The 22,861-nt window shown below is 35.4% G+C and overlaps 1 protein-coding gene across 1 annotated transcript; it reads right to left on the reverse strand.

Moving 5' to 3' along the window:
• Window positions 1-419: 419 nt before the first annotated feature.
• LOC137245302 (spermine oxidase) lies at window positions 420-21,290 on the reverse strand. The gene is made up of 2 exons (XM_067775724.1): window positions 20,813-21,290; window positions 420-5,580 (listed from the first exon to the last, which is right to left on the reverse strand). The coding sequence occupies exon 2, from the start codon at window positions 5,515-5,517 to the stop codon at window positions 3,991-3,993; it is 1,527 nt and encodes a 508-aa protein (XP_067631825.1). The 5' UTR covers window positions 5,518-5,580; window positions 20,813-21,290; the 3' UTR covers window positions 420-3,990.
• Window positions 21,291-22,861: the final 1,571 nt, after the last annotated feature.

Genomic DNA, 22,861 nt, shown 5'->3' on the forward strand with positions numbered 1-22,861 from the left:
TCAGTGATCCATTAGATAAAGTGCCAGTGAGCGTTAATTGGAGATAGTGAAAACGTGGGAATACTCTTTCTTTAACAGCCTAGGTTCTGGCGACCCCAAGTTACTCATAAATATGGGGGGGGGGGGGGGGGGGGAGTGTGGCCTTGAAGGTTTCATATGGTCATACTAAATCGTTCGCGAGATGGTCGGGCTAGTACCTTAATGGTGCTTGTAACCAGCACGTACGCGATCTGCATACGGCAAAGGACCATCAACACCGATAACACCCCAAGGCCTTCGGAGAGTTTCTTTATCGCTACAACAACAACAACAACAATACTACAACAACAACAATACTACAACAACAACAATACTACAACAACAACAATACTACAACATCAACACGCCCATATTTATTAAGTCGTGTAATAAAATAGTCAGTTTCTTTGTTTTTAATTTCGCCATTTAACTTTTATTAGTTTAATAGAACATTCGCTAAAACTACAGACCCTGATTGCTCAAAAGTATCACGATATTCGCTTATACATATGTAAAAATACATATTTATATACTATGTGTATATTACGAGTTTATACGTAAGTATATTTGCAATGTCATATATTATTTAAAACTGTAGCTGGAAGTTAAATCTTTTTTTTTCATCATTCTTACAATCTGAATAATTACAATAAAACTATAAGATAAGTGAAGGAGGAGTCCTTCCATATAAATTTATGGAAATCACATTTTTCAAAAAAAAGAGGAAATATCCAGGGTCCTTACCGTATTTTACGAGCCGTGACCGAAAAAATCTTTGAATCCACAATACTTAGCTCCAATATGAATAATCTGACTTAAGGCATATCGTTAGCTTAATATGAAAATGTGCTAATTCAACTTTTACGAATTTTACAGGAGACGAAAAAAAAATTAATAACTTTTGAAATAACCTTCTTTTTTCAAAACTGTAAATGGGGATACCTTAATTGCAATTCTTTTGAGTGTAGAAACTTTAGAAAAGTTAAATAAAAATCATTTATGCTGACCCAGCAGCTATTTTATGGCCTAGCACAATTTCCGCACTCATAACAAATTTTTCCCCCTGAATTAGCACTTTTTACTCAATATTCTCATCCTCATCACTCCTAACCTTTAATGATTGAAATAAAACACTAAAACTATATATTTCACAAAAAATACTATTTATTTGTCAAACTATTTCTAACGGTTCTGATCTGAACTCTTTTGCCGGATGGTGCGCAGACAATAATTTATATTTAAATTCAAACAAATGCTGTGTTGTATCTTATTCCAAAAAGACAACTGCCACATACTTTATCTACAAACTAAACACTAAATATCTTAATCGTTGTCAAGAGAGTAAAGACTTGAGTGTAATTTTTAACTCCAAACTCTCTTAGTACTCTCTGGTACTAGACCATAGACTTCGTTGTTTCAAAATTTGTTGCAATGGTTAGGTTCAGTAGATGTAAAAGCAGTGACTTTAAGGACCCTATGACGTTGAAGGCACTATATATAGCCTTGGTCAGAAGTCGTTTTGAATATTGCCCAAAAATATGGAATCCTTTCTATGAATATAACTCTTATAAAATTAAGAGAGTTCAAAATTTTTTTACAAAAATTGCTTTACGTATGCTTCATTGGTCAGACGGCCTTCCATCATATACCATCAGGTGCAAATTGCTTGGTCTTCAGGCTTTGCATAACAGAAGAACTTTTATCTCACTCATGCTGGCCTATAATGTAATAAACGTTAGCACGAATTGCTCTGATTTATCTAATTTGTTCATTCCATATATTCCACGAATTATGCTATGAATGAACCTATAACTAGAACTATGCATCTAGCAAATCGATTCAGTAGTGTTCTTAATTTTAATAACAGCTTATATATATTTAAGCTTGAATTGTTTTCTATTTTTAAGTAGTCTGTAACAAAGCATGTAGTTATCGACATGTAAGAATTGAAGTAGATTATGGTCAGCGCAAAGCATTTATCAACCACCAAAGGTATGTCTCAATTGGGTGAATCCAATTTCAAGGGGTTGTTTAGGCAACCCTCTCAAGGGGTTCCCAGCGCAATATATGGCTTCTCCAACCCAATTGCCAACCTCACCTGCCCGTGGCGAATTCTGTTTCATTGACAGCCGAGGCTCTGGCGACCCCAAGTTCCTCACGGAACTAGAGGGTGGGGAGGACGGGATGGCCTAGAAGGTTTAATGTGGTCATATAAATCATTCCCGAGATGGTCGGACTAGTACCTTAATAGTGCTTTGTTACCGGAACGTATCGGATCTATATGCGGCAAAGGACCACCAAACTCGGCCCAAAGCCTTCGGGGAGTGTCTTTATCGTTAATACAACAACAACAATAAAGCATGTACTTTTAGACTGAATGAATTAAATAAGTAAATAAAATGCGCGCACAAAGAAATTATTAGTAATTCAGATTGATATTATTGACTGGTTGACTTAGCACATTTTTTGAACAGTTGACGACTTAGCACATTTGCACATCATTCCAAACAGCACGTAAAAATGAAAAATTTAAATATTTTGATGTATATTGGAACGATTTTCCAGCAGCCCTTGTCAAATTTGCTTTTGAGACAAACCGGTTTGGGCGTTGTGCCATCATCAGTGTCGATTTTTGTTCTCCGAAAATCGTTCCAATATACATCATTTATCCAACCTGTCGGAATATCAACAAAACAAAATAAGTCATGATAAAAATTGTTAAACAATCAGGTTTCCTGTAATTACATTACAAATTTATATTTCAGTTATGTATCATTTCAACTTTTTTGTGTTATATATGAACCAATAAAATAGTAAATGTACATATATTAAGGGCATTCACTTAGTTGAGCTAGTGACCTGGCTAGACTAGCAAATACTTCTTAATTTAAGAATACTACATATTAAGTCACCGTAATTAAGTCAATCTGCTCCAATAGCGTAGTAGCTCTCGTTTGCCAGTACACTTTCCCATCCTAGCGAATACCCTTATCTATACATTGCAATATATATGGTTTTTGTATATAGAAAATTTACATTATTAGTAAGACTAAAGCGCCTTTTTGCGTTTTTTAATTGCATGGCAACAATAATTTGAGCGATTTCTTAGTTCTAAGTATATCATGTTTTTAAAAAGACCAAATACGAAGTGAAAAATAATAAATCTAAAAGATAAATGTAACTGGCTAAACGCCTAAAAGTATGCTTTATAAAATAAAAAATTTTACCAGACAGTGTCAACTTCGACCTTAGGCCGGTTTTTCAATGCGAGTTTAAACTAGAGTTAAAGTTAACTAGAGTTTGACCTTACCACTTTGTTCGATAACATAAAATTCTGCTGCGCATCTCAGCTTAAGCGGCCGAAGTGGCAGGGTTAAACTTTAGTGAACTTTAACTGTAGTTTAAACTCGCACCGAAAAACTGGGCATTAGACAAGGATTTTGCTGAATAATCTGATTTTTTTTTTTTGAAATAAATATTTTTGCGTTCTATAATCGAGTTAGGCCTTGATCTGCACTGTTTAAGTCCGCATACTTTTAGGCGCAAAAATTTTGTATATGTGAAGTAATAAATTTTAGCGCTTGTGCTTAAAATTGTGATAAAGAAGCTTTGCGATTTATATCGATATTTATACATAAGTAAGTTTCAAAATTTATTAAGTAAACAATTTTTTTTAAAACATTACAATTTTTATAAATTTTTTTGTTTACATCAGAAGTTTGGCTGTATTAAAAATTATTTGCAAAGCTATTACAAGAGTCTACAATATAATAATTTAAATATTAACTGCGTTAAAGGAAATGGAAACTCATTTAGATTTATAAATTCTTCAAACTTTCATATTCAGGACTTTGAATACCTTTCGAAAATGCAAAGAGTGAGAATTATCAGATGCGACGGTTTTCTTAAAAGCGCGCTCACACTTCATACTTCTCAAATCACTCTTTACTTGCATTCAAAGTCCTAAAACTGTTATAATTGTGCCTTCGGTTCCTTTGTGCTATTGCGCGATACGCCGTAAAAGTCTGCTAAACGTCTAGCCTCACGCCAACCCGCTTCCACAGCGCCATGCACCGTGGAATAGTAATGATCACTGGTGGCTTCGCCAGCAAATTGTACGATCGGCTTATCACAACGCGTTTGTGAATATAGAGCATTCGAAGACGCTACGCTGCCGTTGCTAAGCGGTGGACTCGTTACAATGGTTAACGGTTGCGCTAGTTCACGTGCGCTTGTGCCCACCTCTTCCGTATACATCGAACGAAACGAGTATGAGCCACGAAAATTCTCATTCGTATGCCATGTTGACGTTTTAAAATTACAAGGTTCGGGTATATCCCATTCTAGGAATTTTCGAAATAAAAAAATACAACCTGCGAGCACCTCATCTTCGGACAATGTTTCCATGTGACGTCCATTGGCGCCAATAATCCAGCCGCTTAAAATTTTCGGTTGATAACTAACGCAATAAAACCCGAAAACATCTTCGAGCCAAGCGCGTGATGTGCCACGTATTTCATCGATATCCTCTTCACGCCACAACAAAGTAAAACCCGTCCAATCATCTGGCCAAAATTTCTCAGGAAATTCAATAAAGATCTTATTCACTGTACCGAAAGCCAAACTATCAATGGCACGTTGCTTCTCTACGGGCAGTTTTGGATCGAACAGCGTTAGTTGTTGCTCTTTGAGTACACCCAATGAGACAGTGAGTATAACATGATCGGCAATAATTACTTCGTCATCGTTATCACATTTAATATCAACGCAGCAATCGTTACGATTCCAACGTATCTGCTTCACACGTTTTTCCAGCAGCACATGCTGCTCGAGGATGCCCAATTCATTGGCCAGTTCACGCGCTTTTGTTATCAAACGTAGAAATTCAATGAATCCTTTGTCTTTCCAATTCAGCAATATATCGCCATCACATTCCCAATACTCTAAGTAACCACGTCCTGATACCTCATCCAATGTATCGGAAGCCTCTACAGAATTTTCAAATTTCTGATAGTTTTCGAAAAATTCTCTTGCTATCGCCATGTCAATGTCCGAATTTTCCGGTCTACCTAAAGCCTCGTAAAACTTATTTGTTAAATAGCTACCTAATGAGCCATTACAATTGCGTAATTCCATTTGTCGTGTTACTAAACTATCGCTGACGATATCTTTCAGTCGTTGGCTTATGCTTTCTGGCACCACTTCGCGATTGGAGCGTATGCATTTGTAATTTTCATAAACACCACCCGTGGTTTCGAGTAGATTATGCTTATGCGCTAATTCATATACAATATTGTCCTTTTCACCATGACACCACTGCGCTCCCAAATCGATAACGTTTTCACCAAATGGCATTGTGTGTACACGCCCACCGATACGTGGCTCGGCTTCTAGCAGCAGCACATTTTCAAAACCGTATTGGAGCAATCGTACAGCGCAAGATATGCCCGATACGCCTGCGCCAATTATGACAATTCTTGGATTCGTACTACTCGTCATTACCTAGTTGGTGTGAAAGAGTAATGGCAGCTGGCTTTGGAGATTTGGAAAGCGTTGAAATACCTGACAGAAAAAATAAAAATCAACTTTAGTATTGGTGTTTTAAATTTTGGTATGCATTAACAATTTAAATCGTGTTTTGTCTGGAAGAGAATTTTGGCCTAAAGTCTTGTCGGAGGTTATCACACCAAATATTTTTTTTATTCATTTATAAGCTGGAACACAAACTTCATTTCGTCGAGCACTGTCGACCACGCAGAGGACAAAGATTACTCTTACCGTTAGGAAGCTTAGTACTTACTCCTGTAGGCAAGTCTCAGCTCAACGGTTTTGCAGTAGTGTCTGGAAAACTTGTCTCTGTCCTCGCTCTCTATCCACTTGTATTGTTTTAACATATAATATATATCTTAGGCTCTATGCGAAAGTATATCTTCCACGAGCTATCTATGAAGGAGGTGCTCACAGAGTGAGCTTCTGCTACAGAGGGGCAGCTGCTAATCAACCTGACATAATCTTTGTATATCATTCGTTCTTTTGCGGCAATGTTGCTTGGAATCTGTGTGGAATGAACTTAGTCATTTAGACGAATTTGTTATAATTGGGTATCGGCTGTCAAAATTTTATATAGCCGAAGTGCAACTGGCTTGAAGTTTACCGTAAATATAAAATACTCGTATTCTACTTCTAAACTTCCGTAAGTATAACCGATACATAGACATTTGTCTAAATAGAAATTTACAACATTACATCCTCGCGATGACTGACACATTCATGTTTAGTGCTAAGAAATTTAAAGATGATTAAAGCTATTAATGTCTGCATTAAGCCCTCTAAAATATATTAAAAGCCATTGAAAACCTGTAGTGCAAAGTTTTGAACTAAAGGATCAACATACATACACATGGCCGGATTTTGCGCAGGGCCACACCACAGTGGCAGTATGATTGGCTTAGTTTGTTGAATCAACCAAAGCATGTATTTCAAGTTTAAACGTGTCAGTTTAGTCATTTACGTAAAAGTTTTCTAGTAATTGTGGCTTAAGCGGCCAAAGTGACAGGGTTAAAATGTAATCGATTTTAACTATAGTTTCACCTAGCACTGAAAAGCCGGGCTTAAGCTGCAGACATTGGTGCTTTATCGGTAACCGTATCGGTAACCTTATTGCTGATTCGACCAACCTTATGAGAATCAATGCAATCGATTATTGGTGCCGCTAAGGTCGTAACCGTATCGTAGCCAACCAATTGGGGTTTGGTTTACCGTCGTAACGTTAAACAGCTGATTACGTTAGGGATACGACTACAGCGATACGACATACGGTACCAATGACTCCCGCTTAAATCTTTCAAATTCTGCGGTGATTTCAAAAGAGCTAAATATATTTATACGAAATTTCAGGAAATTAATTGTTTAATGAAACAAATTACTGCATATGAAACATTGCTATATGATTTTTTTAAAACTGAAACGAAAAGTGCCAAAACTTATCGAACTTTCTCTTCAAGACAAGATTTAGAAATTGGTATCCTTTTTTAAAACAATAAATCTTTGACCGCTGAAGGTCTTTTTTTAGCAAAAAATAGTTAAACAATTAAGAAAGTCTAAGTTCGTTTGAAACCGGTCATTACATACCCAGCTGTGCACTTGAAACGCTTTTGTTGTTTGTTTTGTGTGATTAATAGACGATTTCGCTCATTTTCAGAGCAAACAGTTGTAGCTATGAAAAAAATTTTATGCCAAATTTCGTTCGGATTGGGAGATTTTTGTTCGAGTTATAGCATTAAATGTATTTTGCAAAGAGTAACAAAAAAGGGGCGAGTCACGCAATTTTTAATATTTGTTTAAGTTTTGTTCTTAGCTCAACCATACCACAACTGAGGTAGAATATCAGTCAAATGTAGGTAAATACCATAGAGATATTGCAAACTTTGCTAAGATTCGACTTTAAGGAAAAGTGCGCGTGGTCTTTAACCGATTTGGATTATCTTCAGTCAGAGTATATAATTTGGCAAGGATAGTGTCTCCGCCAATTTTCAATGTAATATCTTTAAACGCTTTTGATTTACGACTGGTTAAACTTCCAAATTTTCTTCTTCTAAATGTGCCACGCCCATGTTAAAATTTTTTGGAGTTTATGTGTTGCGTCATAAAACCACTATCTACTTTTTTACATTTCTCTAAATTTTCGATACCGAAAAAGTTGCCTGGTTATTATCCGATTTCACTAATTTTCAATATTAATCTATTCTGGGCCCAGATAAGCCAGTATACCGAATTTGGTGGAGATGCGGACGGACATGGCTCAAACAAATTGGTTTTCCATACTGATGATATTGATATATGGAAGTCTACATCTATCTCGACTCCTTTATACCTGCTGGGTATAAAAAGGAAGTGGCAATTTTTTCCTTAAAAATAACATAATTACAAAAAAAACAACAAAAACAGGAATAAAAATAACATTTAAAAAAAACTTCTGAATAAGAAAAAAAAATAATAATAGGACGGCCTTAAAAGTGGTTATAGACACCTCGTCATTTTTGAGCCCCACTGTCACGAAAATCTCAATCAGACCCTGTGTGTTCATCCTTCCCCTCATAACTCAACTGCTCACATATAAAAACATAGAAAATATGCACTCTTTTATTCATTAGTCAATCCATTTCACTGAATGCTTAATTTTTCTCATAATGCACATAAACAACAACAACTATACAATTAAAATGGCATAAAAACTGCAACAAAATTAAACAAGTACACTAGGTCCCTACCTTCATTGAAAAGATAGCAAGTAATGAAGAACTCAACCAGAGTACCTATACACATTTGACCGTTTCAGAAATTTTTACTTTTTGTTTTTCAAACAGGTTAAAATGATTTTTGGGTATTGGAAAACGAAAGCAAAATTTTGTTTAAGAATTTTTTCAAAACCATGCTGCATATGCTTTCAAAAAAGTTTGTTATACTTATCTGTGGCCACAAACAATAATCGCCTATGTCCTTTTAGATAGGAATTAGGCGATTTTTACTAATGACCACGGATATAAACGCAGCTGTACCCGTATACAGGATATGATATATGGTACCAAGGAATGTATACTGATAAAGGTTTCTATATATGTATAACAAGTAAGGAAGGTTAAGTTCGTGTGTAACCGAACATTACATACTCAGTTGAGAGCTATGGGGACAACATAAGGGAAAAAACCATGTAGGAAAATGAACCGAGGGAAACCCTGGAATGTGTTTGTATGACATGTGTATCAAACGAAAGGCATTAAAGAGTATTTTATGAGGGAGTGGGCCATAGTTCTATAGGTGGACGCCTTTTCGTTTGTACAATATGGGCATCAAACGAATGGTGTTAATGAGTATTTTAAAAGGGAGTGGGCCTTAGTTCTATAGGTGGATGCAGTTTCGAAATATCGCCATAAAGGTGGACCAGGGTTGACTCTAGAATGTGTTTGTACGATAGGGGTATCAAATTAAAGGTATTAATGAGGGTTTTAAAAGGGAGTGGTGGTTGTTGTATAGTTGATCGCCTTTTCGAGATATGGCCATAAAGGTGGACCAGGGGTGACTCTAGAATGCGTTTGTACGATATGGGTATCAAATGAAAAGTGTTAATGAGTATTTTAAAAGGGAGTAATCCTTAGTTCCATAGGTGGACGCCGTTTCGAGATATCGCCATAAAGGTGGACCAGGGGTGACCCTAGAATTTGTTTGTTCAATATGGGTATCAAACGAAAGGTGTTAATGAGTATTTTAAAAGGGAGTGGGCCTTAGTTCTATAGGTGGACGGCGTTTCGAAATATCGCCATAAAGGTGGACCAGGGGTGACTCTAGAATGTGTTTTTACGATATGGGTATCAAATTAAAGGTATTAGTGAGGGTTTTAAAAGGGAGTGTTGGTTGTTGTATATGTGGTCGCCTTTTCGAAATATCGCCATAAAGGTGGACCAGGTGTGACTCTAGAATTTGTTTGTAAAATATGGGTATCAAAAGAAAGGTGTTAATGAGTATTTTAAAAGGGAGTAATCCTTAGTTCCATAGGTGGACGCCGTTTCGAAATATCGCCATAAAGGTGGCCCAGGGGTGACTCTAGAATTCGTTTGTGCAATATGGGTATCAAACGAAAGGAGTTAATGAGTATTTTAAAAGGGAGTGGGCCTTAGTTCTATAGGTGGACGCCTTTTCGAGGTATCGCAATAAAGGTGTGACCAGGGGTGACTCTAGACTTTGTTAGTACGATATGGGTATCAAATGAAAGGTGTTAATGAGTATTTTTAAAAGGGAGTGGGCCTTCGTTCTATAGGTGTTCGCCTTTTCGAGATATCGCCATAAAGGTGGACCAGGGGTGACTTTAGAATATGTTTGTACGATATGGGTATCAAATGAAAGGTGTTAATGAGTATTTTAAAAGGGAGTAATCCTTAGTTCCATAGGTGGACGCCGTTTCGAGATATCGCCATAAAGGTGGGCCAGGGGTGACTCTAGAATTCGTTTGTGCAATATGGGTATCAAACGAAATGAGTTAATGAGTATTTTAAAAGGGAGTGGTGGTTGTTGTAAATGTGGTCGCATTTTCGAAATATCGCCATAAAGGTGGACCAGGTGTGACTCTAGAATTTGTTTGTACAATATGGGTATCAAAAGAAATGTGTTAATGAGTATTTTAAAAGGGAGTAATCCTTAGTTCCATAGGTGGACGCCGTTTTGAGATATCGCCATAAAGGTGGGCCAGGGGTGACTCTAGAATTCGTTTGTGCAATATGGGTATCAAACGAAAGGAGTTAATGAGTATTTTAAAAGGGAGTGGGCCTTAGTTCTATAGGTGGACGCCTTTTCGAGGTATCGCAATAAAGGTGGACCAGGGGTGACTCTAGACTTTGTTAGTGCGATATGGGTATCAAAAGAAAGGTGTTAATGAGTATTTTTAAAAGGGAGTGGGCCTTCGTTCTATAGGTGTTCGCCTTTTTCGAGAGATCGCCATAAAGGTGGACCAGGGGTGACTTTAGAATATGTTTGTACGATATGGGTATCAAACGAAAGGAGTTAATGAGTATTTTAAAAGGGAGTGGGCCTTAGTTCTATAGGTGGACGCCTTTTCGAGATATCGCCATAAAGGTGGACCAGGGGTGACTCTAGAATGAGTTTGTACGATATGGGTATCAAATTAAAGGTATTAATGAGAGTTTTAAAAGGCTGTGGTGGTAGTTGTATATGTGAAGGCGTTTTCCAGATATCGACCAAAATGTGGACCAGGGTGACCCAGAACATCATCTGTTGGATACCGCTAATTTATTTATATATGTAATACCTGCCAAGATTTTAAGGGTTTTTTATTTCGCCCTGCAGAACTTTTTCATTTTCTTCTACTTAATATGGTAAGTGTCACAACCATTTTAAAAAGTTTTTCTAAAGTTATATTTCGTTTCAATAAAACAATCCAATTACCTTACCATGTTTCATCCCTTTTTTCGTATTTGGTATAGAATTATGGCATTTTTTTTTCATTTTTCGTAATTTTCGATATCGAAAAAGTGGGCGTGGTCATAATCGGATTTCTTTCATTTTTCATACCAAGATAAAGTGAGTTCAAGTAAGCACGTGAACTAAGTTCATTAAAGATATGTCGATTTTTGCTCAAGTTATCGTGTTAACGGCCATGCGGAAGGACAGACGGACGACTGTGTATAAAAACTGGGCGTGGCATCAACCGATTTCGCCCATTTTCACGGAAAAGAGTTAACGTCATAAAATCTATGCCCCTACCAAATTTCAAAAGGATTGGTTAATTTTTGTTCGACTTATGGCGTTAAAAGTATCTTAGACAAATTAAATGAAAAAGGGCGGAGCCACGCCCATTTTGAAATTTTCTTTTATTTTTGTATTTTGTTGCACTGTATCATTACCGGAGTTGAATGTTGACATAATTTACTTATATACTGTAAAGATATTAAATTTTTTGTTAAAATTTTACTTTAAAAAAATTTTCTTTTTAAAAGTGGGTGTGGTCCTTCTCCGATTATGCTAATTTTTATTAAGCGTACATATAGTAATAGGAGTAACGTTCCTGCCAAATTTCATCATGATATCTTCAACAACTGCCAAATAACAGCTTGCAAAAGTTTTAAATTACCTTCTTTTAAAAGTGGGCGGTGCCACGCCCATTGTCCAAAATTTTACTAATTTTCTATTCTGCGTCATAAGTTCAACTCATCTACCAAGTTTCATCGCTTTATCTCTCTTTTGTAATGAATTACCGCAATTTTTCGGTTTTTCGAAATTTTCGATATCGAAAAAGTGGGCGTGGTTATAGTCCTATATCGTTCATTTTAAATAACGATCTGAGATGGGTGCTCAGGAACCTACATACCAAATTTCATCAAGATACCTCAAAATTTACTCAAGTTATCGTGTTAACGGACGGACGGACGGACGGACGGACATGGCTCAATCAAATTTTTTTTCTATCCTGATTATTTTGATATATGGAAGTCTATATCTATCTCGATTCCTTTATATATGTACAACCAACCGTTATCCAATCAAACTTAATATACTCTGTGAGCTCTGCTCAACTGAGTATAAAAATTAACAGTCTCCAATAGCCATGCCTGTCCATCTGTCCGTCCATTAACACGATAAGTTGATCAAAACTTGAGATATCTTTACCAAAGTTGCTACACTTGTTTTATTTAGACCCAGAGTAGATTAGCATTGAATGAAGAACTGGAAACGTTGAAAAAAAAATGTTAAACTTTTTCGTGCTATAAATAAATGTGAATTGAATTTGCACTAGTTACCTATCTAATCATTTATGACTTGATTACTAGTGCAGATTGTAAACACATTTCTCAGGTCGAGATTGGACTACAATTTTTTCCAGAGTACTTCAAAAGCCATAGAGTGATGTTCAGAAACGGTAAAATTTTCTCCAGAATAATTATTTGTATATTGTACTTCAGGACAGTCAAACGTACTTCAGAAATCGTAAAATTTACTTCACAGCAGTAAATTGTACTTCAGAAAACGTAATATGTATTTCAGAATAGTAAATTGTACTTCAAAAGACGTAAACTGTATATCAAAAGCTGCCAATTGTACTTCACAAATCACTTGAATCACAAGTACTTCATGCCACTTCAAATGTCTTATACTGTACGTCAGAATCAGAAAATGCTGTTTAGTGACAAACCATTTTTACGTACGTTCATTCTCAAACGCATTTTATGTTTTCAGAAGCGCAATTTACGGTTTATGAAATAAAGTTTTACATTTCTGAAGATAACTGACTATTCCGACGTCCATGTTACGTTTTCTAAAGTACAATTAATTATTGTAAAATTAGTTTTGCTGTTTCTGAAATACAATTTACTGTTCTCAAGTACATTTTATAGCTTCTGAAGTTCAATTGTAAATTCTGAAATTAATTTTAAGATTTCTGAAATACCATTGATTATTCTGAAGTACAATTTACGTTTTCTGAGAAAGAAAACTTCTCTAACTTTGGAGACTATATTTGCTGGAATTGGCAAGTTAAGTGTGAAATTTGAAACACTTTAAAAAAGGACGTTGACTGAAAAAGAACTCTTGACTAACAATAACATTAATTCGACAATCTTTGCTCGTAAAAAATAAATAGACAATCAGCCCTATTCTGCATTTCGACTTGGATTGGAATTTTTTCGATTTGGCAATTTTGGTATTCTGTGTTCCAATCTCTTTCGATCCAACTTCGAATCGTTCGATTTTGTGTATTCTGCATTTCGATCGTAGTTCCAAATTAGTTGTCGGAAAAGTATTTTCTTTTTATTTTTTTTTTTTTAATTTATGACAGAATTTTAACAAAAATGTAAGTAAAACTTGTTAAGAAACGTAAAAGGCTACATGATGATTGTTTTTTATATGTATCCGGGTCAAAAAAAACGTGTCGATGTCGAAGTCCTTGGATGTCACATCAAATGGATTACAAAAATCTCGCAACATTTGCCTTTCCATTCTCGCCTGGACATTTTCGTATGCGTTACTTTCCAACTATACAAATAATGCCGCGGCTATTGATTCTATTATAATAGACAGCTATAATTTGTGTCTGTTCGTTGGGTCCAGTTATATGCCAAAGCAAGCTGCCGGAGTAGAGGAAGGTGAAGCGAAAACGTAAACAATCCATGCGGAAAGAATAAATAAATCTTCATAAAGTATTTTAGGCCAGTGCAATGAAATTAGCATCCTTAATATTCAGAAAATGTCAATTATATTCGTGCAGGAATCCGTTTTAACAAAACTTGGTAGCCCGACAGGAAATTGGCCAAAAGAACGACAAAGACACACATACAATTATGAAAGCATTCACTCAAAAAAATATAACACTGCGGCAATATATTCCATTGCTTTTTTTGTACAAAATGGTGTGGATAATAAAATATAAACGTTTTTCAGTGTTTTTTAAAAATTTTCTTTAATTTATTTTGTTCCAATGTTCACACATTCCGTACAAACAGCTGATTTCGAAAAATCATTTGCTCTTCCTATTCTCGTTACGATTCCGTCGTAATGCAGAATACCAAACTTCGATTAAAGCGGAGCGTAGAACGGGAACGTAATCGAAATGCAGAATATTCTTCAAGCTGCCTAATGCAAATGAATAAGTGCACAGTTTTTTGAGTTCGTCTGCTTGTAAATAAATTTTTTTGAATTTTTCTACGAAGTAACAATGTGTACAGAAAATGAAAGTGCATGTCGAGTCCACTTTGCTCCTACTTGTGTGTGCACGTGTTATTTATAGTGTATGTATTTGTTTCGGCAAAAAATAATAAGTGCAATATACAAAGCAGCGCAATGGAGTGGTTGAGGTGAGAGTAACTACTCACCAATGGAATGGCAATGACCAAAGTGAGGAGGGTCTAAAAATCCAAGACAAAATTCATACGACTATGAGTTTTGATTTTTTATTACTTTCTTTATATTAGTTTCGTCTGATGTTTTTTCGCCAATTTCCATACGAAATTGGGGAATCTTGCAATCTTTTTTGAGTAACTCCTCGGAGAAATAGAAGCTATAAACTTGGAACATGCACTGGAACCTGACGACAATTTTATATAAGGCAAAAAAAGGTTTGCTAAGTGGTCTAGGTATCATGAAAATTCAAAAAATCGTCCGAACTTGGAAACTTTGCTTTTGAGTTTTAAGGGACTTCTTGACAGCCCAGACATCTGAAACTTTGAGAGAAACATTGAGCTCTATTAGTTTAAAATATTTAAAGTAAAGAGTTTTCTAAATGGAAAAGATAATAAAAACGGAAAAAATTCCGCAAGTTGCGGCAAGGAAACTGGAAATTCCAAAAAATTAAGAATTTTCCGATAACCCAGAGACCTGAAACTTTGGGCTCTATTAGGTTATAATATTTAGAATGAAATAGTTTTCTATATTGCAGATATTTACAAAGTTCATTTACAACATGTGTCATCTCCCAACCGCTTTTTGAGTAGCTTCCTATAGAGCTAGATTCTTGAAACCAAGAACATACTTCAGAACCTGATGAAAATGTAACACGAGGAAAGAAAAATTTCGCTTGGTGGTCCAGCGATCGTGAAAATTCAAAAAATTTTCCGAACTTGGAACCCTGAGATCTGAAATTTTGAACAAAGCTTAAGGACTTATAAATTGTAATATTAAGGATAGAAGAGTTTTCGAAATGAGGCAGGAATCGAGATATTGGAAAGTCCATTTGGAAAGTAGGTACAACATGTTGAATTTTGCGACCGCTATTTGAGTAGCTTCCCGTGGAGCTAGAATCTTGAAACTAAGAATATACTTCAAACCACGATGAAGATGCAACATTAGGGGAAAAGAATTTCGCTAGGTGGTCCAGGGATCGTGAAAGTTCAAAAAATCGTCCAAAATTTAAAATTTTGCTTTTAAGGTTCAAGAAACTTTCTAATAACCCAGAGACCTGAAATTTGAACGATGCTTCGGGCTTTATTAGGTTGTAATATTTAAGGCAAAACAAAGTTCTAGATGGGACAGTGATCGTGACATTAAAAGGTTTTAAAGAGTCCATTTGGAATTGTGGAATCTTGCGATCGATTTTTGAGTAAGTCGAACTGGCCGGTCAATAAAGACCTCACATAAACAAATGTGTTCATACTGTTTTAAGTAACATTGAGGTAGAAACATGAAGCTTTACACATTGTTCTGGTTGACAATGCAACAAAAGGAGATGTGCAGTACAATTAATAGACTTGCGATATAATCGTTGCCTAAGGTCGGAAAAGTGCGTTCCACCTTTATATTTTTGTTCCTCATACAAATTTTTACATGGTTATGTTCAAATTTTAACAAAATTATGTCTTTGTTTAAAGAGACATTTTGCATTTCTTCCGGTTCATTTATATAAAGGAAGTACAGTAGAATCGCGAAAAAGTTAACTCTCGAGAAAGTTAAACGCTCGGCTAAGTTGACCGATTTTGAGCGTCCACGTAGCGCTCTAAAAAGTCAACTATTGGTTAACTTTTCTAAGCTTTTTTTAATTCAAAAGTTTGTTTGTTTTAAAAACAAATGCGGGCATTCCCCTATTTCTGTGTTATTGTCAAAGGTGGGTGATGTTGACCTCAGCATTGACAACATTGAAAATGGGAACGACGTTCAAATTACGGAAGATGACGAAGATTGCAAAGTCCGATAATGATAACGAAGATTCAGCTATCGAGCGAGATATTCAACAACAGAAAGTGAGTTTTTCGCAAGCTGTTGGATGCATCAATACCTTGATAAAGTGATATGAGAACAATAATGATACAAATCAGATATCAGATCTTATTAATATGCGGGCGAAGATTGTCAAAAGCTATTACACAAAAGAAAAAAAAAAAACAAGTCTCGACTGCTTCTTTCAACCAGCTCTTAAAAATTAATAAGTACATATCGACGTGCCATACGAAAAGTAACACTTACTAATTTTCTTCTTAGGATTTGTTTGTAAACAAATTTTTTAAGGTGTTAGTTTTCATATTTATATGATATGATATTTATAATGTGAATAAATTAATATGTATGTATGTTCTGTGGACTTGAATAAAGGCAGTACAAATTAAATCTAAGTTTATGCTCTGTAATGATTAAAACTAAGTCATTTGAATAAATTCAATGTGTTATATCCCAAAAATTAGGTTTATTACTGCATTTTTTCAAATTTGAAAACCGTTTGGAAAAGTTAATATTTCGGAAAAGTCATTTTGGTTTTTCGCGATTCTACTGTACTTGAAAATTGTTTATCTAAAAAAAAATAATAAAAAAAATAAAAATCAATTAATGTATAAATAAATAAACTTTTCATAAATAAATAAACTTTTTAAGTAAGCTTTTAAACACTAAACTTGAATGTTGACTTGAAGGTGTATTGAAGGTACATTGTGTAAATATTTTGAAATCGGAAACCATGAAATTTAATTGTAAATATAAAGTGAACCGTATAAAGTAAATGAATACTTTTTTTGTGCTTGGTATGTTAAGCTAACTGTGTAGATTGCTTTCCCCGGTGGGAAGATGCTACCACGTTCGATGAATTTCTGACAAAAATTTAAGAAATACATAGTCGATGCTAGCTGAGTTCGCTACTGAGTTCAGGATGAAATGACATCGATAGAGATTGATTCGAAATTCAATTATGAATGGGAGAATGACTAAGAGGGCCCGTGTGGACAATCTAAGAAAAGGCTTTTGATACTTCCACCTTTTGAATGATATCCGGTCTCATAAAATCAAATGTGCCATATGTATGTATGTATAGAAATTATAAATACATTTTTTATTGTCTTTTGCCGCGCTTCAATTTATTTTTAGTCCCCATTTTTGACAACATGTACATACATATGTACATATGTGGGAATGCATGTATAGTATATATGTATGTACCAAGAGAATTCTCTTTTATATAAACTTATATGCTAGCATAGGCGAATAAAAGGGTTCTGTGCTCAGCATATGTCAAGGCGGATGTACTATAGATATGTATTTATACAGTGCTTTGCCAGAAATAAGCATACATACACATATGTATATTGAACTAAATACTTAAAACCTAGAGCTTTAACAGCAAAAAGTTTTTTTTTAATTAGAAAGAATTTTTTTCATTTAGAAGAAAGTTTTTTCTCAGCAGTGTGGCCCCTCGGCAGTGGCTTGCCAAACATTCCAATTGTGTATTTGCCAGAAGAAGCATCTCCTTGAAAATTTATCTGCCAATCGTTTTGAGTCGGCACTATGCATGAAAGTCCCGTCTCGGTCAACCTTAAGAAAGATGCGTTTAGCACAATCTTATGCATTCCAGTAACATCGCCACAATCAACCATGATGGTGCGTTTGTAAATATAAAGGAACTTCAGAGTTGGCAATTGAAGTTTATTTCGCCTTGCCCATTCACATACAAAATTTAGCGAAGCGCTGTTATAAACATTCCCACTATACACGAAAAATACTTGCTAACATATTTTGTGTTATATTCATTTGTTAAATTGCAGTTTTTAACTGTGAAAAATTTTAGAAGAGTACAAACAAATTGGAAAAATAATTTCCCTTGCAAATTGTGAAAGGACCCTTAATCAAATCAAATGTCAAATTCTTCTTCTTATGCTTTGCTTGCAACAAAAGTTGGGAGATGGCTACTTTTTCATGTCAGATGGCGCTAGTGTCGCTCGATCATCTATCCTACATAACAATACGTGCAATCTACTCATAATGCATAAGATTGTGTTAACGTATCTATATGAAAAATTGCTTATGTGGCGGGGCTTTAACATATCTTGCTTTCATTCGTTCGTTCCAATATTCAGTGCGTTTAACCTCTTCTGCAACATCAAACCATTTAGTTTGCTATACTCGTACTACTTACCTATCTATATCGCGGCCGAGACCGAGAAATATTGATGAGTCTCAATGTATTTTGTCTTTTGTCTTCCTTTATACGTCAGTAATCAAAATTCACCTGCAGCCGATTAACAGTTCATGGTGCTGTTTGAATTTTGCGCACGTCTGTTAGTATTATATACACATAAAAGCGTCTGTATGTTAATACTGCCAAACAGTCACATCAAGAGGTTACAAATAACAGCTGAAGTTAGGTGCACAGCCAATTAGTTAGGTATCTTTATTTAACAAGCAACTGGTATTTTCTCATTTAGGACCTGTGCAACGTAATATCGATTAACAGACTTCGGTTAGAAATATACCAGTATCATGCTGGTTTAAAATAGTGAGGTACATTTTGGCTAAATTATGCAAAGGTAAAATGCGTTGGAGACATGGTGGACAACCCTGCAGTGAAACGTAAAACTACTAAAGCGTCACTTACCCACGAACGTACGTAGAAAAAACGTGTCAGCTGACACGACCTAACTCATGAGTGTGCAATGTAAACGAAAACTCACCGACGTTCAACGCACGTACGTACGTAGCCCGGAACGTAGAAATCAAACCAATTTTGATTTTTTCCGTAAGAACGTGTCAGCTGATCGCTCTCTCACTTGACAGAGTTGCCTACCCCAGCGGGTTAGGGGATCAGAATATACCCGCGGTAGGTATGCCTGTCGTAAGAGGCGACTAAAATACCAGATTCAAGGGGCTGTGTAGCGCAACCCTTCAGGTTGCCAGCGCAATATATAGCTTCTCCAAAACCAATTGTCAACCTCACCTATCCGCGGCGAATCCAGTTTCACTAACAGGTGGGGCTCTGGCGACCCCCAGTTGGGGGTGGGGAGGGGGAATGGCCTGAAGGTTTAATGTGGCCACATAAATCGTTCCCGAGATGGTCGGGCTAGCACCTTAATGGTGCTGTGGTACCGGAGCGTGCCGGATCTGTATCCGGCAAAGGACTATCACATCGATAACACTCCCTAAAGCCTTCGGGGAGCAACCTTATCGAACAACAACAACAGAGTTGCCTAGTAAACCTTTGTGCGCTAATTTGTTATCGTTTACAGTTATTATACAAAAAGGCCTAAAGGTTGTTTAAAATTTTGTTGAAATATCCTAAAATTATTATATAAAATTGGAGGTTAGAAATAAATGAACTAGAAATTCTCATTCAGTATTTGTTTCTGCCATGAAAAATTGTAATTCCAAAAGTTGATGTTTGCATAAGCATGCGTGCAAACTGATCAATGGCAACAGTGCTTTACTGTAAACAATACACACACAAATATGTTATGTACATATACACAGACGCACACATTGATTTCTATGGGCTTAAGGGTTCGGTCAAACGTGTTTCGTACGACAAACGGCCGTACGTACGACAAACGTCAGTGCATACTTGCAGCTTAAGAAAAGTGCAAACTTTTACCAAATAAAAGAAGAAAAGAAAGAGTGCTGTGACTGACTAGTTGGCTTGGGGTTCGTTATAGTTATGAGGTAGCATACAATTAGTTGGGTTGGCAGTAGAGTTTTAAAAGTTCCTACAAGATTGAAGGTTTTCAGACTAGTTCGACCTCCGTCTGGGTATTCTAATTGTAAACTGGTAAATTTACTGACTGGTTTGGTGTTTTAATCAGGCATGCTTAACGAACGAAACGATATCATTTCGTTACGATAATCACGAAATGACTTCGTTTCGTTTATTAACGTTAAGAACGACAAATTAACGTTGATTTGACGATCTTAACGTTAATAAACGAAACGAAGTGACTTCGTTTCGTTTATTAGCGTTGATTATCGTAACGAAATGATATCGTTTCGTTCGTTAAGCATGCCTGGTTTTAATGCGGAGTACATAACCATGTATGGATATTTGTATAAGTGTATATTTTTCCCATTTAAGTGAACTTGTGGGGGCACAGGCTTTAATGAATCGAAAATGTTTAAATTGTTGCAGAGACTTATTACAGCTTCAAGTTTCTTGTTATTGAGGTTCTAGTTTCTATTGTAAGAAAAATTGATTTTCGTAGCATATGCTTAATAAACAACTCAACGAAGTTGCCAACAAAGCAACACACAAAAAATAAATAATCCAACGAAATATGACCTTCGATAAAATGCTGGGCCGTTTGCCGCCCAGCAAGGGCTGCTGCAAAAAGCCTCTCTAATATTTCATTATTTTTGTTTTTGTGTTATATTTATATTCCACTTTCATGTGTTCAATCAGATCGAATAGGTTTTTAGCCGCAGACAAATCGCGCAAACATATTTCTTTTCATTAATATTGGATTTGTGTGTACACTTGTATATACATATGTTTGTACACAGAAAGCTACACACCTTGCTCTTGTGCAAAAAGGCCATTATTTATAATTTAACTTACTCTCTTTTGCTAGACTCTATCACTATCACTTTTAGTTTAACATTATTTTAAATGATTTTTTTTAATTTTAAAATACTTATTTTAATTTATTTATTTTTGTGCAATTTTCATATCGAGCGAATGCCACACTGTCCGAGCTGTCATATGAAATACACGCTTCTGTTGCTCACATTGGTATGGCTCAATAAGGAATTTTATTTGCCATTCTCTCTGTTATAGGGGCTATGTTAAATGTTAAAGTCATCAAAGATAACACCAGAGCGGTTAAAATTTTAACAGCAATAAACGATCAATGCAACAATTAATTTATTCACTAAACTTAATTTGTAATAGATACAGACGTTTATTATATAAAGGATACTTTTTTTTAGTTTTCATTGTAATGTCTAAGTTTTCCAATGATTTTCTGCTATGGAAGGAAACTATGTTCAATCAGTTTAAATATTTAATTACATAGTATAGTCCCACTTCACTTTCTTTTTAGCAAGACCCAATATACAAATACATTAACAGACGGCATGTCTGTTTTTACTACCTTAGTTAACAGCGTGTTAACATACACTAAACACGTGTACCTGGTTAACAGGGTTGTCAGGTACATACAAATAATTTCTCCAATAAACCAACCAGACGGGCAGTTAACGGTACAATCTGAGTTTTATTTACAGTAAATAACTCAAGTAAGCGCGTATAAGTTCGAGTGTAGTCCAAAGTTATGTAAGGGTGTTACTTCAACCTAAGACAAATTTTAATTTGTTAAGAGCCGTCACTGGATACTTTGGCAAATTACTCGATGTTTTCTCAAGGTAGTCGCTGGTTTGTTTTTTGTCAGATATATTTATAAAAATGCCTTCTATGCATTTTCGAGGCGTATTTGTCTTTATTTTAATGATTGCATTAAATTAAGTCATTAATCCTCTTTCCAAAAATCGCAATTCGCAAATTCACTACACCGCATAAATATATGGGATCAGTTAAAGAAAACTAACCAAAACTTCCTTGAGAAAACATTCGATATGAATTCGTTGCTTTGTTGTTGCTAATGTATCGAATGACGGCTGTTAACAAATAAAAAATCTTTGCTTAAGAAACATACTATTGGTTCAATTTGTTGTCTAATCATGATGATATTACTAGTAAATCAAATAATGCTTCATTTGTTTTTTGGGCTAAATTTCTACAAAACATTCTAAGTACTGCAATATTTGAAATCTTACGGATTGAATCTTGAAATGTGTTTCAAAAACGTAATTTTTGCAAGAGTTCGGCGACAAAAAATATGTCTTAGCAGTGATCTTACACTGGTATAGGTTCGTAATATAAGAAACAACCATATTCCACTGTGGGTCTCAATCGTGTAATTAGTTAGTCACAAAGACATATGAAATGGTGCTAGTAAAATCAACAAATCGTTTTTCTTGTTCCTAACTTAACGGAGATTCGGTGAAATTGATCGAAGTATGGGTAATTCGACCGAGTTCTTTGTCAAGCGAACAACTTAGTTTAGTCATTTCAACAGAAGAGAAATTGCCGCTCTTAAGTTAACAAAATTTTGTAAAATTGACAGATTCCTAATCAATCTAACTGATTCTTCTGTTAATACAACTGATCTCACTGGTCATTTCAACACAGATAAACAGTCAATACATGAGCAAATTTCAAAGAGAATTTTACACTCACTGCGTTCTCTAATTTGTATTTATGACGATGGTGCAACTTGTTAAAAAACACCAAAATAAGAAGAACACCAAATCGAAAAAACACACAAAATGTGAAAACAACAAGAAACTAGTTTTTCAGTTATCAATACAAAACGAAAAACCCATTTTTGAACTTACTGTGCAAAAAATTATGAGGTACCGGAACACCTATTTATCGGGTACAATTTTGCAACTTCTCCTCTAAGCGAAATGCAAAATTGCGCTCTCTTCTTGCAAAAGTTTTGTTTGAACGAACAGGATTTTTCCAAAGTTAGTAACATTTTGTTCAAGAATTGAGAATCCGTTTTGTGACTACTATTTTCATTTCTATTTGAAAAGCGAAGTTTAA

The sequence above is a fragment of the Eurosta solidaginis genome, chromosome 3, assembly GCF_040869045.1.
Source record: "Eurosta solidaginis isolate ZX-2024a chromosome 3, ASM4086904v1, whole genome shotgun sequence".
Lineage (NCBI taxonomy): Eukaryota > Metazoa > Arthropoda > Insecta > Diptera > Tephritidae > Eurosta > Eurosta solidaginis.